The sequence below is a fragment of the Oreochromis aureus genome, linkage group 9 (assembly GCF_013358895.1).
Source record: "Oreochromis aureus strain Israel breed Guangdong linkage group 9, ZZ_aureus, whole genome shotgun sequence".
Taxonomy (NCBI): Eukaryota; Metazoa; Chordata; class Actinopteri; order Cichliformes; family Cichlidae; genus Oreochromis; species Oreochromis aureus.
Genome location: NC_052950.1, coordinates 34523339 through 34544137, shown reverse-complemented (window position 1 = coordinate 34544137; position 20799 = coordinate 34523339). Strand labels below are relative to the sequence as shown.

At 41.5% G+C, this 20799-nt stretch overlaps 1 protein-coding gene across 5 annotated transcripts in view; it reads right to left on the bottom strand.

Moving 5' to 3' along the window:
- Positions 1–1568: 1568 nt before the first annotated feature.
- Positions 1569–20799, bottom strand: part of LOC116309960 (MAP7 domain-containing protein 2-like) — a 33444-nt gene continuing 14213 nt past the window's right edge. Inside the window, exons 6-17 of one of the 5 annotated variants that reach the window (XM_039616984.1) lie at positions 19245–19334; positions 15611–15697; positions 13720–13838; positions 11959–12032; positions 11471–11664; positions 10869–11007; positions 10089–10269; positions 8895–8999; positions 7818–7881; positions 5853–5994; positions 4816–5114; positions 1569–3798 (exon numbers count right to left, since the gene is read on the bottom strand). In XM_039616984.1, the coding sequence (XP_039472918.1) occupies positions 4820–5114; positions 5853–5994; positions 7818–7881; positions 8895–8999; positions 10089–10269; positions 10869–11007; positions 11471–11664; positions 11959–12032; positions 13720–13838; positions 15611–15697; positions 19245–19334 (1490 nt within the window). In that variant the 3' untranslated portion in view covers positions 1569–3798; positions 4816–4819. The remainder of the gene's footprint in view (positions 3799–4815; positions 5115–5852; positions 5995–7817; positions 7882–8894; positions 9000–10088; positions 10270–10868; positions 11008–11470; positions 11665–11958; positions 12033–13719; positions 13839–15610; positions 15698–19244; positions 19335–20799) is intronic. The other 4 variants (XM_031726685.2, XM_039616985.1, XM_039616986.1 and 1 more) reach the window with 4 other exon arrangements.

The following is a 20799-nucleotide window of genomic DNA, read 5'->3' as shown; positions in this document are numbered from 1 at the left end:
GCCCTAGGGTGTTTTTGTATTGTTTTGTACAGCTCTATTTATGCCCTTTCATATGATATTGATTTTTTCCAAGGTTAACTTTGATTCAGGTTTTTACAATGAAGGTCAAGGTCAAAAGCTTAGCCAACCTGGGTACTCATGTCCGCCAAGGCCTACTATATTGTTGTGAACTGATCAATAGGAAACTGTGGGTAATATAAAGTTGTTACTGATTTTCATATTTGCCGTGACCTTGACCCGATTTTCATCCAAACTAAATCCCTTCGAGCTGTTTTTGGTACCTACCATCACACAAACTTTAGATTGCTAACAACAGACAAATGAAACAGATTATATATCAAAACGATGAGGTCAGGCAGGAATCTCTGCGGAATATGATGTTTGCAGATGACGTTGTGAGAGTAGGGAGCAGGTGGAAGACAGCCTGGAAAGTCAGTCGAACAAAGTCAGAATAGAAAATTGACACAGAACCATCCAAAGCAACTAACAGTGCACAAGATGGGTGAAGAAGAGAGCGCATGCACGGTGGAGTGGCTGGAGACGAGTTTCAGGGGTGATTTGTGACAGAATCATAGCAGCAAGAGTGAAAGGAAAGGTTTAGGATGGTGGTGAGACCTGCTGTGATGTTTGGCTTGGAGACAAAGTGGAGGAGGTCAACCTGGAGATGTTATGATTTCATTGATTAGAACTGAGTATTCCAGAGGGACAGCTCAGGCTGGAGACAAAGTCAGAGAGACGAGGCTGAGAAGGTTTGAACACATGCAGAGGGTGGAGAGTGAAGATACTGGATAGCTGGAACTGCCAGCCAGGCAGGACGAAAAGAGGGTGACCACAGAGAGGATTCATGGTAAATGGCCTGTATTTGTATAGCGCCTTACTAGTCCCTAAGGACCCCAAAGTGCTTTACACAACCAGTCATCCACCCATTCACACATTCATGGATGTATTGATGGGTTGGTGTGCTGGCAGGGATGGGGTGAAATGGAACCAGATGATCTGCTGTGTGACCCCCAAAAGGAGCAGCTAAAAGATGAAGAAGATTGTGTGGCAATAAAATCATTAACCTTTCCCTTTAGTTACAAATTTTGCAGATTTGATAGTTTTTGTGATTCTGATGCTGCTATAATCCAGCAGTCAGTGGTTTAAAAATCTTCATCAAAATCATTTTCATGCTGAAGGCTGAAAGCCCCAACAGGCAGTTTGAATCTGTTTTGACCTCCTAAGACCTCCTGGCGTCCACATATGTGGACATCACATTTCTGTTGTCTAGACCAAAATACTAAATTTTGCTCTACAAGGGCCTGAAATCCACTTACAAGGACACTGCCACTGTTCTATCGAAACTTAAAGCAAATGTCCTCGTATGTGGATCTCATTTTTCTTAGAAACAAAAATCAGGTAAAAAAAATAAAAATCATAATAATTCTTTGTTTTTACATTCATCAGGTCCCAATCAGCCCAAATAACAAAGAGAAAATATAAATGCATTAAAGAATTCGAGTCTTAGGAGGTTAAATAATGCAGAAGTTGATTCTGGGGTCAGGAAAAAAATTTAAAAAGATTATCCATCCAGTTTTTGCAGGTGATTTTTAATTTCAGTGCAGCATCAAGTCAACACACAGTGAGATATAATGATAAAGAAAAGCGTCTGCATTAAGCCCTACACTAGATCGTTTCATATGAAGGTCAAAGACTAAACATCTCAAACATGTCCCTTGCTTCCTTAATGATTCAGGTTTCCATTCATTAGTTTATTTATCCGGCTCACTGACACGAATGGCTTGATGAAGTTTATTGTTCGTTTTCAGCAGTTTTCCATGCACCACATTTACAATGATATATTCCACCAAGCTGCAGTGTCACAGAGTTTAAGTAAGATTAGAATAAACATTATATCCTTTATGTCTACTTCATACACAAGGGGACCCGGGGGACCCTCTGACGACGCGTTTCAGCACAATCTGGAGGAGCAGTGAGCAAACGTGGAGGGAGGGAAGCTGATGGGAGCGATAAAAATCAATGCGCTGGAGGTCGTTGGGGTGACGGGGAAATGCTTTCCTCCCCTCTGTGTGGTGCTTTGGAGAAGCAGAGGAGGCCTCAGTTCCCACAACAAGAAACCAAACCACCACCTCTGTAGTGTCTACACAGGCTTACACTGTAATGCATGCCAAAAGAATAAATGATCTCATTTATCCAGTAAAAAAAACAAAAGCAATGTACAACTGTTCAGGACACTGAGGATGTGTCTTCTGTAACATTTTTGGAACTTTAGAAGGTTTGTTTTTGTGATCTATGTTGTAATAAATGGTATTGAAGATTACACCAGTATCTTCTCTTATAAGGACCTAAAAACCTAAATATGAACGAATAAATAAATAAATAAATAAATGAGTTAAATCAACAATAAAAAAGATAAAATCAACAATAAAGATCTAAGGAACTTGGAAAGAAAGCGATTACCACGACTTAAAGGCTAAAGCTTTTCTGCAGCTCAAATTCCTTAAAATGTCCATAAATTTGAGTTTGGTAATTGAGTTTTTTACCTGTGGATATGAACACTAACATTTCTGGACTGTGGTTAACCTTTACTTTCAGGTAATCTCCTGCTGTGTGTGAGCTAAAGGGCAAAGACGCCTCCTCGGTGAGTGTTTGTGGTTCTCGTCCTCCTCGTGGAAACGGGCCTTTAAAATCAGCAGAAAGTGGACGTGCCTGAGGGTGACGGGGAGGATGCTGACTGCACAGAGGTTTAAGGCCTCAGAGGTGATGAGCTGCGAGGTGGTGAAAGCTGTTCTGAATCGGTGAGGTATATTTGATTCGGGGACGTGGGCTGGAGATTTAAGCGTCTTCAGAGCGGTGTAACAAACATACAACTACTGTAAGTGCACACTATAAACTGCAGCTTGCGTGGTTACAGTCGGTGCCAGACAAATACACAACACGCTGTCTCAATATCCCCCCGCCCTGCACATTAAATTACAAGACATGTAGCATTTTTCCCCCAGAAAGGTCGCATTTTTTCCTCGTGTTTGATTGTTGCTAGTCCTCAAATCGGGCCATCGGTCCAGTGATGAGCGGCAGAGAAACAACAGCTAAAGGCTACGGGTCGACAGCGGGTTCATCGTTTCAGTTTCTGATGGTTTCTCCTGCGTCAGGATGGAAGGAAATCTACAGCAGAGCAGGTCAGAGGTGGGATAAACACACGGGAACCCACAACCACGGCCATGAAACAGCTCGGCAAGCTGAGGATGCTACACACGGATTCACACAACAGCATCAGTCTCACGGCTCTCCTCCAGATCAGCTGCTACAGAGCCGCTTCCTGTCCCCACTGTGACCGCATCAAACATCTATTTACAACAGTTTCAAGAGCAGAGATGACAGATTAAAGCGGCCGGGTTATGTTTGGTGGCAGTGCAGCTGGGAAATACTGGATTCAGGCGTGGAGGGGAAGTAGCTCCAACTTTTACAGCACAAAGTTTGGATTTATTTGGGTTTTAGACGAATAAACTGTGACCTAAACTTCACTCTGTAACATAATATTCATATATATAAATATATCACATTACCTGCATGATTAGGTAAAACTGTGTTGTGTTTCTAAGAGCTGCAATTGCCCACCTGCACTGCCCTAAAATGTGGCCAGAAGCTTAACAGTGATGCATGTGTGTGGTTTGGTAATACAGATGAGAAATCAGGTGTTCAGCAGTCGTTTCCTGTGGAGATGATGACTGTTGTTCTGGTCTCTTGGTCTGTTTCTCCTGGCTCCTGTTTTTAGCTGCCGGCCTCCTGAAAAAGGTCCTAAAAGAGAGATAAGAGACATTTAAGATCTTCAGTATGGCAAATAAGACATTCTGCAAAACCAATACTTTATGTATATATATTTATATTTATATTGTTTTTCCTGTCTATAAGTAAAGATATAACCAAAACCCAGATTCTTTTAGTTCAACAAGCACATATTAAATACAACACTTTGAAACAAATCCATGTTATTGTCATACATTGAAGAAAGCAGGTGTTCTCAGAGGGCCGAAACCACGACAGGACAATGGTGCGTTTCACTATTTAAAAGCATGAGAATCAGCCACTGCAGTGTCTTCTTAGCTCAAAGGTTTGATTACATAACAGAAGTGAAATGACTCATTTCATGGTTTCTTGTGCTTTTCCTTCAGTCCTTTTTTTCTGTACTGTTATCACAATTGCGTAAAAAGTGGGCAAGAGACTTTTATTAAAATGTCTAATCAACAGATTTAAATGTCAGTCTCATGCACCACCTGCTTATCTTACAACAGAGATAAAACTGTTTAATTAAGAACAAAAACTGAAGCTGTTTGTCCGCAGATAAACTGCTGGTTTAATCTGTCATATTTTTACATTTGTCAGATTTCTTGTAAACTCTGCTGCAGGCTGACAGCAGCCAAGCTCTCTGTCTGTTTAGCAGAGACACCTGCTGCATGCAGGGAGGAGCCTGAAGGCTCAAAGTCAACTAGAACCACTTTACAGCACTAAATAATTATTTTGTATTTGTATAAAAAAACATGTTATGTTTATGTTATGAATGGATGACTTCTAAATGTAACAGCACTTCTGCACATGGTCCTGATGTTTACAGGCCTCTGTATTAGCCTTCAGCCTATAGGTCGCCTTCTTGAACAAACCTTCCCATTTTTTAGCTAATATCTTCTGATTGGCTGCTCCTCGTAAGCAGGTGGCTTCTTTACCTGGGATGGAGTAGAGCAGTGAAGACAGACAGAACAGTGGGGACAGAGAGAAGGGAAAGGGCCACTACACTCCGGCCATATGTCGGGGGGTTACCTGGCTACTGGATGTCCAGCTTGCTCGGCCCGACGCTGTGGATGAGCTGGGACGACTCGGAGGCGGCGCTGCTGTACCCGTGAATCAGCAGGTTCTTGTTGAGGTCTCCGACCCCGCTTCCAGCCTGCATTTTGGGGTAAGGCTGCACCTCTGCAGCCTGCTGCTGCCCTCGCCCCGGGGCGTCATCGTCCATCAGGTGCCCCAGGGGGCAGCCGTCTGTTCCCTCGGTGACCGGCGAGAACTCGTGGGCGCTCGCCTGCTCATCCCTGGACACTGGACTGATGGAGACAGATGGAGAGCTTAAAGGAACAACGATGACAGAGACACAACATTTATTTTATTAGAGCGTCTCAACAGGCAGCGTCAGTATTTAATGAGCAGTATTTGATCTCGTCACAAACATCAGGCTCGGCTGTGGACATGAAGAATGAAGCCTTAAACCAGGCATGAGATGAGAAGACGATGAATGGATTACAGAGTAAATGAAAAGGTGATCAGCAGGGCTAAGCACCTCCTTGTTGTAATGTCACAGCAGTTCAGGTTTGCTCTTTAGAGATCATAGAGTAATAATCTGATCAGCTTGGCTTTAGGACATTTTTATGTTTTTGCTTTTAATAACATTTTAGGATTTTTGCAGAGCTCTTCTAGTCTTACTGAACCATAGATGTTCACACATAAATATCAAATTTGGGAAGAGAGCCGCAGCAATGATCAAAATAGTTGATGTGATTTAGATCAGTCGATTTTGTCTGCATTTTCTGCGTAGTCTGTCAGGCAAAGAAAAGAGTTTTAGTTAATATAACTTAAAGTAAGGAAATATGACGCACTACCAAACTGGCTCACTTTGAACTAAAGCATTACGATGTCTTCTGCTCCCATGTTTTAAATCCCAGCACCTGAGTCCTGTTTTTTATTTGGTTCATGGTTTTGAGTTGTAAGCTTTCTGAGTTGTTGGGCTGTCAGAAACCTTTGAGATGCAGACAGCTGACTAAATGAGATGAGGAGGAAGCAACAGGTCACGCTTTGGGGAGACCTACCTCACGTCCATGGACTGGACTCCATCTGACAGCTCGTCCACACTGCTCTTCTCCAGGGGTCCCAGCAAGATGATGGGGGCTTCAGCGGGAGTCGCGGCGTCCTCCTCCGAGGCGACAGCAGCTTCACCTCGCATCTCGGTTGCTGCCAAAACACACAGGAAGTGTTTGAGGTGCTAAAGGTTTGATCCCGGCCTCGGATATCACAGTTCAGCATCACTTCCTAAAAACGAATCCTGAGAAATGGTTTATAGTTGCAGTAAATTTCACACCCTTTTTCAGATGTTCCACCTCTATCAGTGGTGACTAACATCCAGATGAAACGGTAGACACTCCAAACCTCCACCAAGGCTTAAAGTTTCCCAAATACATGTGTTTACGCTTCTTAAAAGGAGAAAACTGTCTTAATTTACAGACTTTCAAGGATCTCTTTAGTTCCACATTTTCAAAAATTCAAGACCAAACTTCAGATAGAAATATTCATCAAACGTTAACATATACACTCTTCAAACAATGACAGCCAGTTACACAAGTAACCGGATTAAAAGTCTGACTGGAATAAAAATGCTTAATGTAAACAGACCAGTCGGAAGATTCATGATGTGATCATGTTACTGTGGATAAAAATCTCTTTCCGATCGAGTTACGCTGATCATTAATTAATGTCCATCTAAACACTTCTTTTGATTTTCGGGGTGAAACTATCCAAACTGCACGTCTGTTACATCAAACGATGACGTCAGTGAGAACATAATGTAGGTCCATTCGAAAACGAAATATGACAAAAAAGTCAGAAATGTGAGAAATCGCAGCAAAGTGAGGATAAAAGCAAAAATCCAGACATCCAAATCACAACTCCTTCTTCTACTTTTCCAGAAAACTCGACAATTCTGTGCATGTCAGAAATGATTTATTCTGGGTGCATGTAAGGGCACGTCATGATCACATTACCTTATTCAGGGTGATTATCTTGCTTCATAATTATTTGCAGGGAGTGGCTTTCACCACTAAGAGTAGGAGGTTTAACCACCTCAAGCTAACAGTGTTCCTGAAACTGTGATCAGCAAAGTCTTCATTAATAAAACTTGACTGCAAACCTCACAGCCTGTCGGGCCTCAAACACCCCGAGCTGAGCCGAAGTTTTCTGGAAATTTGTGATTTTATTATGGTTTTTGTTTGAGACATGAGCCACAGCGCTCTGCGTCCTCCCTCCCCAGCGACTGCAGATACTGTAGTTTCTTATGACTTCGGTATTTCTGTGGATGGTTAAAAATATCAAATAAACAAACAAAATCATTCCTGTTAAATAAGCAGTTTTACGCCCTCAGTCAGCTGTTACTACAAACCATTTATACACACATAATGATGCGTAAAGGGAATAAAAAACCAGGCACCCTGAGTGATTTGGTGTTCAGCTTCCTCTACTGAAATATTTCCTGATACATTTAATAGTTTCTCCTTCATTTCAGAACCACAGGTTACATTTAAAGTAAAGTATTTAAAAGATGTTCATAAAACCAGGTGGAACTCCCTGCCGGCGAGGCCAGTGTAAAAATATTCCTTATAAATGATTTATTTCATAATCTTTCTGCTTCAGTGTAAAGCTGCAGTGATTACAGAGTGATTCACTTCAGCTGTGCTGATGAAGGAGTCGGCACGCGAGTCCGTTCAGGTCAGAGAGTTCAGCGAGCGCTGCAGTTTTTCCCCTCAGCTTTGGTTAGTTATCCCACCTCCGCCCACCAGGAGGTGCTGTTCCCCCACCTGTGTAACACTGCTGAGTCACACTGCAGCTGCCAGTTATCACATCCAATTTCACAGAGAGGCTTGATCGTGGTGGAGAAATTAGATTTTTAAAAACGCTTCCCATCCAAAGACAAAAGGACGACAGGGAAAAGGACTCTGAACTGCACTGGCGTGGAAAATTAGGTCATTAGTTTTGTAGTGTGTGTGTGTGTTACATCCATTTACCTGGAGCAGCAGATGGAGGCTCCACTTCACTCTTCCTTGTTCTTTTCATAATCTCCTCAATTCTCTGTAGAAGCAGACACACGGCTGGTGTTAACAGAGAGAAATAAAAGACAATCACGCCAAACTTTTCGAGTTTATGCTGTGTCATGATAATCCATCTGCTCGTAAAAGTGTCTGAAAACACGATGCAAAAAGGGAACAAACAGAAATCCAAGAATAAACAAAGAGCCGGAGCTCTGTTCAACACATCCAGGAGATGTTTCCTTATCTGGCTTCATTTAACCTGACATCTGTAAGCAGTCACATGAAGGTGGTTTCAGAGTCTGACAGTTTACAGTAAATTCATAGAAGACAGTTTTTGTTGTTTCTCTGTGATGTTTAATCTGTGAGGAAGTGAAGAACAAGCAAACTTAAAAACAGAATTAAACAAAGGCTTAGACTCTGATTTAAGGTGATCGTGTATTAATGCCAACAGAAGAATTTGTGGAATGATGATCCATTTTCCTGAGAACTGATTGGTTGGTAGGTGGGGATTCAGTACCTGTTCCTGTTCTCCGGTATACGTTACCATGGTGATGTACCTCAGTGAAACTGAACGATATACGGGAACTTCAAATGACTCAGGGCGAAATAACTGATGGTGAGGTGAAGTGAGCAGAACTGCGATAACCTTCAGGTGAGTGACTGAAGAGACCAGTGAGAGTGTGAGTGTACCAATGTCTGCAAGCAACCAGCAGCTTCAAAGTTATGTGTGACGAGTGAATCTCTTGCCATTGTATACGCGGCTTTAAAAGTGAATCATCTTCACATCCCTGAAAACTCCAGGGTTAAACCTTCAGTTACCTCGCTAAGCCCCAAATCCTGCCTGGTAGCACAGGCCAGCACAGGGAAACAGGGGGCAGCACATCAGGGGAACAGCAACCAAATTTAAACATATCATAAGAATAAAAAACTGTCTGAAGCCAACCACGTCATAGGGCACATCTGAGAACTGTTTGAATCCCACGTGAGAAAACATCTTAAAAGGTGAATTTTCTGAGATCTAATCTGTGATTAATCTGTGGAGATGTTCGGTACCTTCTTCCTCTGCTGTCTCTCCTGCTCCTCCTGGATGTGCAGCAGCTCTCTCTCCTGCCTCTTCCTCTCAGCCTCCCTCTGAGCTCGCAGGAAGGCCTCCTCCCTCTGAAAAACACACAGCCAATCACATTCTCGCTATTCTTCAGTTTACAGTGTGTAAACATGAGTTAGCTGAACACATACAAGAGTCGAACCGGAGACCCGCCCCCTTTGCGTCTCTAACACTGTCATGGCCGGTCTTACCTACAAGCTGTAGATCTGCACTGACATCAACATCATTAATCACTCTTTATAATTACTGTAGTAATAAATCAGGGGTTTAACCGCTGCACCTGCAACTGAACAGGTAAGAGGTAGAAAATAAAGATATCGTAGTACAGCTTGTGTGTTTATTGTGTGTCACAGTTTTTATAGTTTTCATTCAGCTGGCATTCATAAATCAAAATGTAGGGCTTTTATCTCCAAAGCTTTACTTTTTTTCTCAGTAGTTGGAGTTTGAACGTTGAAATTTGGATAATAACCCCAAATGTTGACTGATGTGTATAATAAAAATGCTTTTTCAGTGGCAGAAACAGACTTCTGTACTTTACCATCTGGAAAAGGAACTATAAACAAACATAACAGAAAAAAGGAAAAAATTTAAAATGACATTTTTATGGCATTAAAAAAAAAAGGCAGTAATAATAGAAAAAAATGTTTTTATTCCATTTTTTTAATTTACTTTATTTGTTTGATTATTTACTTTTTATTTATGCACTTCTTTAATTTCTATTTATTTATTTTATCTTTCGTCTGATTTAATCTGGTTTCTAGTTGTATTTATTTATTTATTATAGATTTTCTTTATTTCCGTATTTCTTCCGACATTTCCCATATGGGGTGAAGCTTTCACCTACATGTTAACATTCATTTTTAATATTAAATCAATACACATGACACCCATAACTAAAAAAAAAACCTGAAAACAAATAAATCCTTATTTTACAGTAAAGTGAATGTAAATTTATTCAGACCAGGGTAAGGATAGCAACGTGGGACACTTTAATGTACATCAATAAAAACACAAATCCATGGGCCAAAATGATCTGTGAACATTATTAACAACTATTAATTTGAGCTGAAACTATGCAAACACTGAGCAGCATCACCTTCATAACAATAAAACACATCATAGGTCATTTCATTCACACGCACCTCTCTGTCCAGCTGATCCTGCATGTCCTTCCATCTCTGCTCCTTCTGCCGTCTCTCCTCCTCCTCCCGTCTCGCCTTCTCCTCCTCCCGCCTCACCCTCTCCTCCTCGGCCTGCCGTGCCGCCCTCTCCTGCCGCTCTCTGGCCTCCTGCTGCCTCCTTTGCTCCTCCTCTGCCCTTAGCCTGCAGAAAACCACAAGGTCTGAACTTCACAGGGCGCCACAGACGAGACAAAGATAATCATCGCTGACAATTTCTATTTTTAATGCATTGTTAATATTACAAATTCACTATACACAGCAAACAGTCAAAGTAATCAAAGCAATGACTTTTTTAAATTCAGTCTTAGCTCTGAATAACTCCAGTGAGAAAAGTGCAATATAAGTACATAACTAGTCCCTTTACAGTACAAACAGGACAAGTGAACCACCGTAAAGCTCCACCTGTTTATAAATTGAGACTTTTGGATATTCCTCGATTTGTTCCATCTACAACAATCCCCGTAAATTTTATATTTAACAAACTATTTTGTGTTTTGGGGATTTTTTTAAACATCATTTTCCTCATCAGAACTGGAGCAAAATGCTGTATTTGGACAGTATTGACTGCTATGATGGAACTATGAGTGAAGCTTGATCTAATGTCTGTTAAATGTTCAGTGATTGTAAGAAAAATCAAGAATCATAATGTCTAACGTTTCACATGTTCATATGTTCAGATAGAAACAGACCAAACTAGAAACATCTGGGTCCAGTGAACAGCTGTGTATGAGGAGCACTCACCTCTCCTCCTCCTGCCGCTGTCGCTCCTCCTGCTCCTTCTGTATTCGGGCCAGACGGCGTCTCTCGGCCAGCAGTCTGGACGCCTCCTCGGCGTCTGTGGTCCCGCCCACACTCCTTCCTGTGGGCGTGCCCGGAGACTCTGTTGGGGAGGATGGAGAGACACAAAGATACTACATTAAAAAAAACAGTTTAAAAGATTTCAGAAAGCCTTTAAACAACATTACAGCTTCATAATTGGCTCAGCTAAGGGGACCATCTCACCAGAGCACTGCAGGTGAGACCTGCTGATACACGTATAGATACAGAAAGCAAAGCCAGGAGCATCTTCGGTTGTCTTTTCACTCCATGTGCACTCTGCAGATTCTGTGGCGAGGTTCTGTTTGAGATGTTGAATTAAACCTTCTTGTTTTGCTTTTTTCTTGCACATTTAGAGTTTAGCATTCGCCTGAATGATGCAGAACCTGATCAAAAGAGATTTCTCCCTCACTGGGAGGATATTTTTACCACCATCACCGTCCCTTGAATTCAATCGGCATCAAAAAAAAACTGATAGCTTAGTTATGGCGGCATGTGTAAAGTTACTGCTGCACGTATGTCTTCACCTGCGTTGAGTTCTCTGCTGGTGGATTTGGGGATCTTCTTCTCCGATGTCTCAGATTTGGTGGATTTCCTCTCCAGGGTGCTGTGACCTTTGACCTCATCGGTGCCGGGGGTGCTGGCTCTCTGCCGGAGAGGGGAGGGCGGATACTGACCAGGGGAGCAGGGAGACTGGGCGCGACTCCTGCTAGACCTCACCCTGAAGCAACCAACAGAGTCACATCAAGTCACCTGTGCTTCAGGTGAAGTGGGCGTGTTCATGTTTAGACATGAGAGGACAGAAAACTGGCATGTGACTATATTTGGGACAAAATGCCCATCCCGTGGTTAGGCTTAGGCTGAGCATTAGGATTAGGCTTCATTTTTGGTGGTTAGGGTAAACAGCCTGGGAAAGCATTATGTCAATGAGATGTCCTCACTAAGATATGAAAATGTGTGTGTGTGTGTGTGTGTGTGTGTGTGTGTGTGTGTGTGTGTGTGTGTGTGTGTGTACCGTTTCGGTGTGGCAGGGCCCTTGCTGTTGGCCCTGAAGGAAGAACTGCGGCTTGGTGTGTTTGCTGACTCCCCCTAAAGGTCAGATTTGAGAAATATTACTGAGTGTATAAACACATGATAATCAGAACATCAGGACTTTGTGAAGCTCTTGTTATAGCCGTGTAACTGGAGACCCATCAGTGAGGATGAGTCAGGATGAAGCTTCATCATGCTGGATGAAGCTTACTCACATCAGTAACGACTACAACATCAATTTGTGAACGACGTGAGCAGTCGTTTTCCTGCCTCATTAAAACTGAGTCCTTCCTTCCTGTCCGAAGCATCAGAACGACAGAGGATCCTCTTACATGCTCGTTAGCTGGAATAAAACTTTATGAATCTCAGTTACTAAAAACAGTTACTAAACCGTTCTGACTGCTTTGTAATGGGGGGACTGCATAGATGTTTGTTAACATCCAAATGAATTCATTACTGAAAGCTTTACTGGCTTTTTGACCGGTGTGGCCCAGTTTAGTAACTTGCACATCTTTAATCCTGCAGCTACATCCTGAAACTAGTCAGTACCGAGTAGAAACCCCGTCTGAGGCTGAAATAATGAGGTGGAATGAAAAACTATCAGTTCATCTCATGTTTGCTTGAGGCTGGCTCTGACAGAAAGTCCCCACAGACTCAGAATTTACAAATTTACAGCAGAAATAAAGACATTTAGAGTTTGGTATGAATGCATGGGGAGATTTTTCTGTACCTCATGTTAAGGTTTAAAGTTTGGGGCTTGGCCATGCTGACTGACATGCATGACAACACAAGTGGCAGAAGCTCCCAGCTGTATACTAATCTTCATCTCGGCTCAATGTGTATGCACTTCCTTTTTTAGCAGTTTTACCCTGAGAGGCTTAAGACATCATCAGTGTCAACTCTAACTATAACCCTAACCCTAAAAATAAAAAGAACAGCTTTAAATATGCAGTACTTTACAAACAGAGTCACACACTGCTGCAGAAAGAAGTGCGGCAACATTAAATTCAAACAGAGGTGCAGACATTAGCCTAAAAGACAAAACAGAACAAAACTAAAGAAAAGTTCAGATGCACAAAAAGACAAAACCCCACCTGTAAAAGTAGTAAATTCTTTTATAACTCCAGAAAAAATAAGAAGAATCCAAGATAGTGTTTTAAATAAAATAGTGTTTTATTGGTCTGTTATTTAGCACAAGATTTCTGTGCCCCTGCATTCCGCCATAATCACTCCACTCTATTGTTCAAATATGACTTTTGGCTCTAAGAAAAACACAACATGGTCAAAATGTTAACACTAAGGCTTAATAACCAGAGTCCAAACACCATGTTTCATACAGTTTATACCTAATACCTGGCTACAGTGCTGACACTCAGACTGCAGGACGAATACACAGTCACTGAAGTTATTAACCTCTTACAAAGAAACCAGAGACTTACAAAAACAAAGGCAAGTGATTCACCCAGCAAACCGGCGGTATTTACATCACAGAGTGTCCACAGCTCTTAGAGAGTGAAGGTTCATGAGTCCAGATCTACATATTCATACGATTACCACACAGCACAACACTTGCTAATGTGTTAGCTCCAAACACCTCGCTTACAAAGAGGTATGTGGTGTTATATGTTAGCATGTGTGTGCGTGGGAGTGTGTGTGTGTGTGTGTGTGTGTGTGTGTGTGTGTGTGTGTGTGTGTGTGTGTGTGTGTGTGTGTGTGTGTGTGTGTGTGTGTGTGTGTGTCTGACCGTGGGTGTTTTGGCTCTGGATGTTTCTTCGGGGAACCCAGCGATGCTTCTGCGGTTGGAGGAACTCCTGGTTAGTTTGTGGTTGTTGGATGAAGCTGTTCGATGGGACACAAAAGACACTGACGGGTCAAAGACGGACACAGAAATAACACATGAAATACGTTTACAACATACAGACAGAGACACAGATGGAGGAAAGTTAGACGCTCGGTTAGGAAGACACATTGTGAGAAACCGTTTCTGCTTTTTCTGCTGACTCGAACCCAGAGAGGCTCACTGCCCTTCAGATAGAAAAAAAAACAGCATTAACTTTTTGTCCCTTAAAAACACAAGTAAAATGTTTTTAATGTGTCAAAGCAGACGGATTAGTTAGGGCCACTAACTCTAACTCAAACTAACCATGGAGTTAAGTTTAGTCAAGTAAAATCAGTGTTCATGCAGGCTTTGGTTGTAAATGTCATTTTGTGTGTTTTTCTGCCCTTAAAGTAAGAATTTAATGAATGAAATTTAAAAATATGCAAGTAACGTGACAGAATTCACAAAATTAATGATCACCAATGCTTTAAAATCACAATATCATGACAACAGCAAGGCTAAAGCAGAGGTCCACACATAAAACAAGCTGCCAAAGTCAAATAATTGAAAAACAAGCGTGCAGGTAAATAAAAAGGTAAAAATTTGTATTTTCATGATTAAAAGGCTGGTCTTTTTAACACATAACGTTTTACCTGTTTTTGATGATGACTGATGCAAATTATTGTTTTTGTTCATGAGTTTCAGAAAATGTCGGGAACATCCAGCTGGGATATTGTCTCGAGGTGGAAATCATACACCTGAGATGTGTTCATATTTAGGTGAGGGGTGATAGAGGACGCCTATGGTTACCTGCAGGATCCTAACATGTAAGGATAAAGGAGCTGGCAGGTTAAAGACTACATAAAGACTACATGACTCAAGATGCTGCAGAGTCGCCTGAGATTTGTTTCTCAGGCAACTTTCATTTTCTCATCTTTTTCCTAGATCTCACAGGATTTATGCACCCAGCTGCATGTTGCATGGTTGAAAAGGGTCTAAACCTTCTCCTCCACCCAATAAAACACAGACTCCAGCTGTGTGGAGGTGAGCGAGGAGCAAGGGCTTGTATCTGCCTACTTAACTCTTTCATCCAATCAACAACCTAAATGTCTCAGGAAGTTGATTCTGCTCATGTGGACGTAGTGTTTTCAGAAACATTTACTCACTCATCACAGATTGAAGACTGAACAGAACCAACTTTAAGGGATTTCCTTACTTGGATGATTGAGCATGAATCAAGTTGGCTACTTGTTAACATCCAAATATTTGAGATCGGTCCCACAAAGCGACTGCTGCTGCTACCACCTGTGTGAAAACCAGCCGTGCAGCCTGATGAGCTCAACACTGGCACCTGAACAAGCTCAAAAAGACTAGATGGAGGTAACGACTAAGAGAGCAAAGACTGATCTACAAAGAAGATGATTCAGGTGAGGCAGCAGATGCTTGTTTGTACAGGATGTGTCCTCCAGCTGCTGAGGAGCACAGGGAGACAAACAGCAGAGGAATAACTGCACTTCACCTTTTCTTTGAAGCCTACATGCATCAAACTTGATGTTCTACCCAAGCTTATTAGAGCCATGCTGCAGAGTGCTGTTACCTATAAAGCAGGAGTAATGTCTGTTTGGTCTACAGGCACACAGAGCTGAATAACTCTTATCTGCGTGACTTCTTCATACTTTTACTTTTACATTTATTTGTTTTTATCTGAAACACTGGAAACAAAGAGTTAAGCCTGAATCCTGCTCTCCAGCTTGGTACTCGGGACCTGAAGGTGATTTTTAGTTTAAGGTTCATAAATCAGGTGTTGAAGTCTCACCTCTGTCCGGTGAGTGAAGAGCAGCTGAAGAGTTGGAAAGCTGTTTGTTGATTGGCTGATCAGTTGGTGGAGACAGGAAGTCAACCGCTGAAGTAACACAAAAACAAAAAAGCGAATCATTTAAACAGACACACACACCACAGCGACTTAAACAGCTGCTGCTCGGTGTAGAAGTCTGTCCAGTGAACGCCCGATCCCAGCACAAACACCCCTCACACGACAAACACAAATCTGCCGGCTCACGCAGAAAATAATCCCACTGATCGATGAGCCGTGCAGGGCGCTGAATGAATTAACCTTGGTGATGTAAGACAGAAATGAAACAGCAGCAGAGACGCACACACGGGAAAGTGCTTCATCATGAAATGGAGGATGATGATAGCGAAACAGCGACTGCAGAGCCATAAAGCTGAGAGGTGAAGGTTTCAGAGACGAGAAACGTGACCAGACAAAAGCAAACCAGGACTTAAGAACTCAGTTTGTGACCAAAGACTTGATCTGCTTTCTGGGATTTACCAATCTGGGATGACGATTAGATTTTAAGAGTAAGAGATTATTTTCTTTCCAAATAATCCAAGTTTGCACGATTTTTATATTCACTTTTATCTTTAGGAGAGTGTGTTGTTAATACGTTTAACATAGAAGATGTTAGCTTTAGCGAGCTACTATAAGTACGTAAAAAAAATAATAAAACATTTATTATCAGTAAGTTCATTCATAATATTCAAAAAACTGTTTAAAATTTTTTTGTTTACGTTTTATTTTTTTCATATTCCTAGAATATTTTTATGTTTAGCCTTTGTTGCCTCATTGCCTCACCAAATTTCCCTTTGTGGGACAATTAAAGGATTATTCTATTCTATTCTATTAGTTTAACTAATTTTACTGTTTTTCTGTTTCTTCTTGTTTATTTTACCTTAAAATATGTTGTAATTGTTTTAACTAAATGCTACAAATGTTTCAATTAATGTAATTAACTTAAATACATTTACTTTGATCTGATGAATTCACAGTGAAAATATTAATTGATAAACAGAAAACAATGAGCCACAGTTATCGTTTATATTTGTGGGTGTTTCCAGCTTAGTGTTGTTAGGATTGAAAATGATTAAATAAAGCTGTTTTTTAGGATTTTTATGTACACATTGCATGTGCTCATAAACGAGTTGGCGCTCTGTGTTTTTGAGGGTCTAAACATCATTCAGTGTTATGACTGAATTGAAATATTGAATTGACGTAGAAGCGCAGAGAGTCTTTGCTGCATGCTTACACATCACAGCAGATAACAGTCAGGAGGATATTTTCTGGGCCAAAGGAAGTCCAAACACAATGTCCTGAATGTAGATAATAATAGAATCAGTATCAGGATAATATTAATAATCAAGGCAGGGAGGTGTTTCTGTGTCTGTCATTCCAGGAAAGGAGCAGATAAGAGGGACTTGAACAAACAGGAAACTCGAAGGGAGACAACGAGACGGCCTGTTGGTTCCAGAAGAAGATAGTCGTAATAATAATCATGTGTTCAGGTATAAAACTGTGGCCCGATTCAGGGTCATCCTTTTTGTGAAGCAGACCGATGGTTTACATCGAGCTCCAGCGCTCTAACTTGTCATTTCAACTGCTGAAGCAAATTAAATCTTTTAAATGACAGATGTTTCTCCTGTAGTTCTTTGACTGAAATTGACCACGACAGTGTCCTGACTGAAGTTTTAAACTCTGATTCATTTACTCTGTTTCTCCTGCATTTATTCTACAGGAAATTACTACCAAACAACACAGGAAAGGTCTTTTTTGTTTTTTGGGGTTTGTTTTTGCCTTACGTGTTTTGTGTAAAAGTGCACCAGCAGGTCAGGCCGAGTGCAAAACACCATGGAGGTTATTTCAGTCGGTGATATGCGACAGTAATGATCGCATGGTGTCTGTGTGTGAGAGCGTGTGAGGTCTAATAAGTTTCACAGATAGCTGCAGGGTGAAGTCTGCAATGATTTATGGTGTGTGTGTGTGTGTGTGTGTGTGTGTGTGTGTGTGTGTGTGTGTGTGTGTATTAGCAGGGTGTTTCATAGACAGAATTCCCTGCTGAGAATTATACGTATGCATCGCTAAACAAGGCCTTGGGCCAGGAAGACAGGAAGTGGAGCAGCCCTTTGTTGTGGGGGTGGGAGAGCATGTGTGTTGCATACACAGTTATTTATGTGTGGTGGGGCTTTCAAACCAGATGCTCATTAGACAGTAAGTGGAAATATGATGGGACTGTTGATGAAGATGGGTGGAGAACACCGGCAGCTGACACAAATAACACTGAGTGGGTCGGAGGTCGCGCATTTGATTGGTTTGAACTCTTTCCAATCAGCGCTGCCACCACTGTGTGAAGGTCAAAGCTTTAAACGTTAAAAAACATTTAGAGCTCTATCGAGATTTTTTCCTGAGTAAAAATTTCACACATTAAGTTTTTGGTAACATTTTTAACTTTAAAATGTCTGTAAAAACCTTTGAATGGTTAAATGCACAATGTTATCCTTTGACGAGCAGATTTAGCAGTGGAGGCTGTTGTATGGCCAGATAATAAATGATAACGTAGTTACCTGTACATGTTGTAAATATTAACCATACATTACACACCTAAACTCTATACATGTTGAGCTTTAATAAAAAGGTTCTTTTGTTATCACCTTTTATAAATTTAATATATTTATTTAGGTTTTTTTCAGCATATCTTTATGCTTCTGCATAGATTCTCCTTTTCTGTGCCACATGTGGCACTGAAATATGACTCCCTTTGGAGTGACTCTCTGTGGAGTCAGTCCCAACAGACTCCCATGTTAACATTTACAACTTTTACTCAGAAAATAAACGTGTTTTCAGCCCGCTTAAAAAACTGTGCCTCTGGGTAGTTTCCTACTTCATAGCAGCAACAGATATTTTTACAATTTACTTATTTGGATTTTTTTAAGGACAAAGTTAGGCTTGTGCCGCTTTGACTGAAAGTTGGATGGCGAGGAAAGCGACTGCAGCTGGAGCAGTCTGCCAGGCTTCACCTCAGTTAACTGGAGTAACTCATGTGGACCTCATGCTGTTTTGGACCAATAATATTGATTACTGTGCAGTTAACTGTACTAACACATTGTCTGTGCTCCAGTTTTGGTGAATGAAAGTCTAATAATTAATTATTAGCTATCTGCGTCTGTGTGAATGCAGACTGATAACAAAGCCAACTACTGTTAGCTGATAACTCGTACTCCACCCTCTCATATAAGCACGGCCACTCTAGCTCAAAAAATAAAAATAAAAATAAAAATATGATGGCTGACAAAACTCACGTCACCTGAGGTGTGCCAACAAACTGCACATGCTGCTGCATTTACTGCAGAAGAAACCTGTGCAAACTTTTTTACTGCAGCTTTGTTTACGAATATTCAGATTTATATTCCGATTTATCGCTGGTGGAGCGCGTTTTATTGGGTCCTCTAAGAACAGTCGTGAAAAAAATCAGTGCAAACATTTAAAAAAGGGTGAAAATATAATACACACGACTAACACACACTACAGCCACAAAAACGGCCACAAACATGCAAACAGAGGATCGACTGCAGGTGGCAGTGGGTGGGTGTGGCACACGTAGTCATGTGATCTGTACCGTTACGGGACTGGCTGGCACTGGAAGCAGCAGGAAGCTCATTGGGCTGAGCGGAGCCAATGGCATGGCAGGGTGGGGTCTTAGGGTTACCTGGGCAGCAGGTGAAGCAGAGCGGAGAAAGCAAAGCATTACATACTCACACACACACACACATACACACACACACACACACACACGCACACACACACACACGCACACACACACGCACACACACACACACACACACCTGTTTCAGGGACACATGACAGGCATACAAACAGAAAACAACAACCAACTCGGTGCGCGCACACACGCTGGATTAAAGTGAAACCGAATCTCAGGATTTCTGAGAGGAGCCATCAAAATCTTTTCAAAAACATTGTAAAAGCAAAGAAGCCAACAAGAAGGAGAGTGAGAGTGAAACACAACAAAGCTGTGAACCGAATACGTGCAAAAAAAGTGTCACTGCATTCTCAGGAAAGATCTAAGATCCTGTTTTCATCATGTGGAGGTTCAAGCAACATCTGCTGTAAGAGAACTGTTTAAACTACCACATTCAGCATGATTCAGCATGATGTTAAAGAGTGCAACGTGCCGCCTCTCCTTTGAGTAGCAGCTGAGGACGCCACTGGTGGAGGAAGTGCAGGGGGGCTCATGGAAAGTGTGGTAGTGCTGCTGCGTGTTCTACAGGTTTGGAACAATGACGTTGGACATTTTTGTAGTTTTGATTCTTTACACCACTACAGAGTTTTTACACATAGTCTCCCATTTTCAGAGACTCAACTGAGTGACAGCCAGCTGTCAGAGGGAACATGGCCGGCTGAGGCCTGGTTCCTCATTATTTTATGACAAATTCAGCAGATAAAAGAACTGGAGTGTGCCGGTAGCTGTTCACTGAAACTGTCACTGTGACATCCAAAGAGATGTCAGTGCAAGTGAAGGAGGCCGTCATTAGGGTGACAAACTCTCTCCGATCAGGTATAACATTATGACTTGTATAATATTGTGTCCAGCTGTTTGCTACAGAAACAGCAAACTAAAGCAACGCGTTGTGTATTCTAACACCTTTCTATCAGAACCAGGAGCACACGGGCCAGCCTTTGTTCTTCATGTGCACCAGTGACCCTGTCCTGGTTCACCACTGTTCCCTTCTTGGACTTGCACTTGATGCACTAATGATTTTTTTTGTTCAAATGCTTTTGCTTGCACATTTTTCCTTCTTCCAACACATAAACTTTGAGGACAAAGTTAATTTGTTATACGATGTGTTAGTAGTGCCACGATGAACAGATAATCTTCATTATGGCACTAACAGGTGTCATGATGAAGAAACAAATCAGTGTTATTCCCTTCATATGTCTGTGGTCATGATTATTAAGACTGATCAGTGTATAAAAGACAAAACAAAAACTTTCATAGTGGCCAAATCAATAATCTGGTTCATTCTCAAAAAGAAGGAAGACACTGGTCAGCTCAGGAACATCAAAAGGCCTGAAAGACCACAGAAGACAACTAAACTGGACGATTACAGAATTCATTACTTGGTTAGGAAAACATCTAACAACAACATCTAACC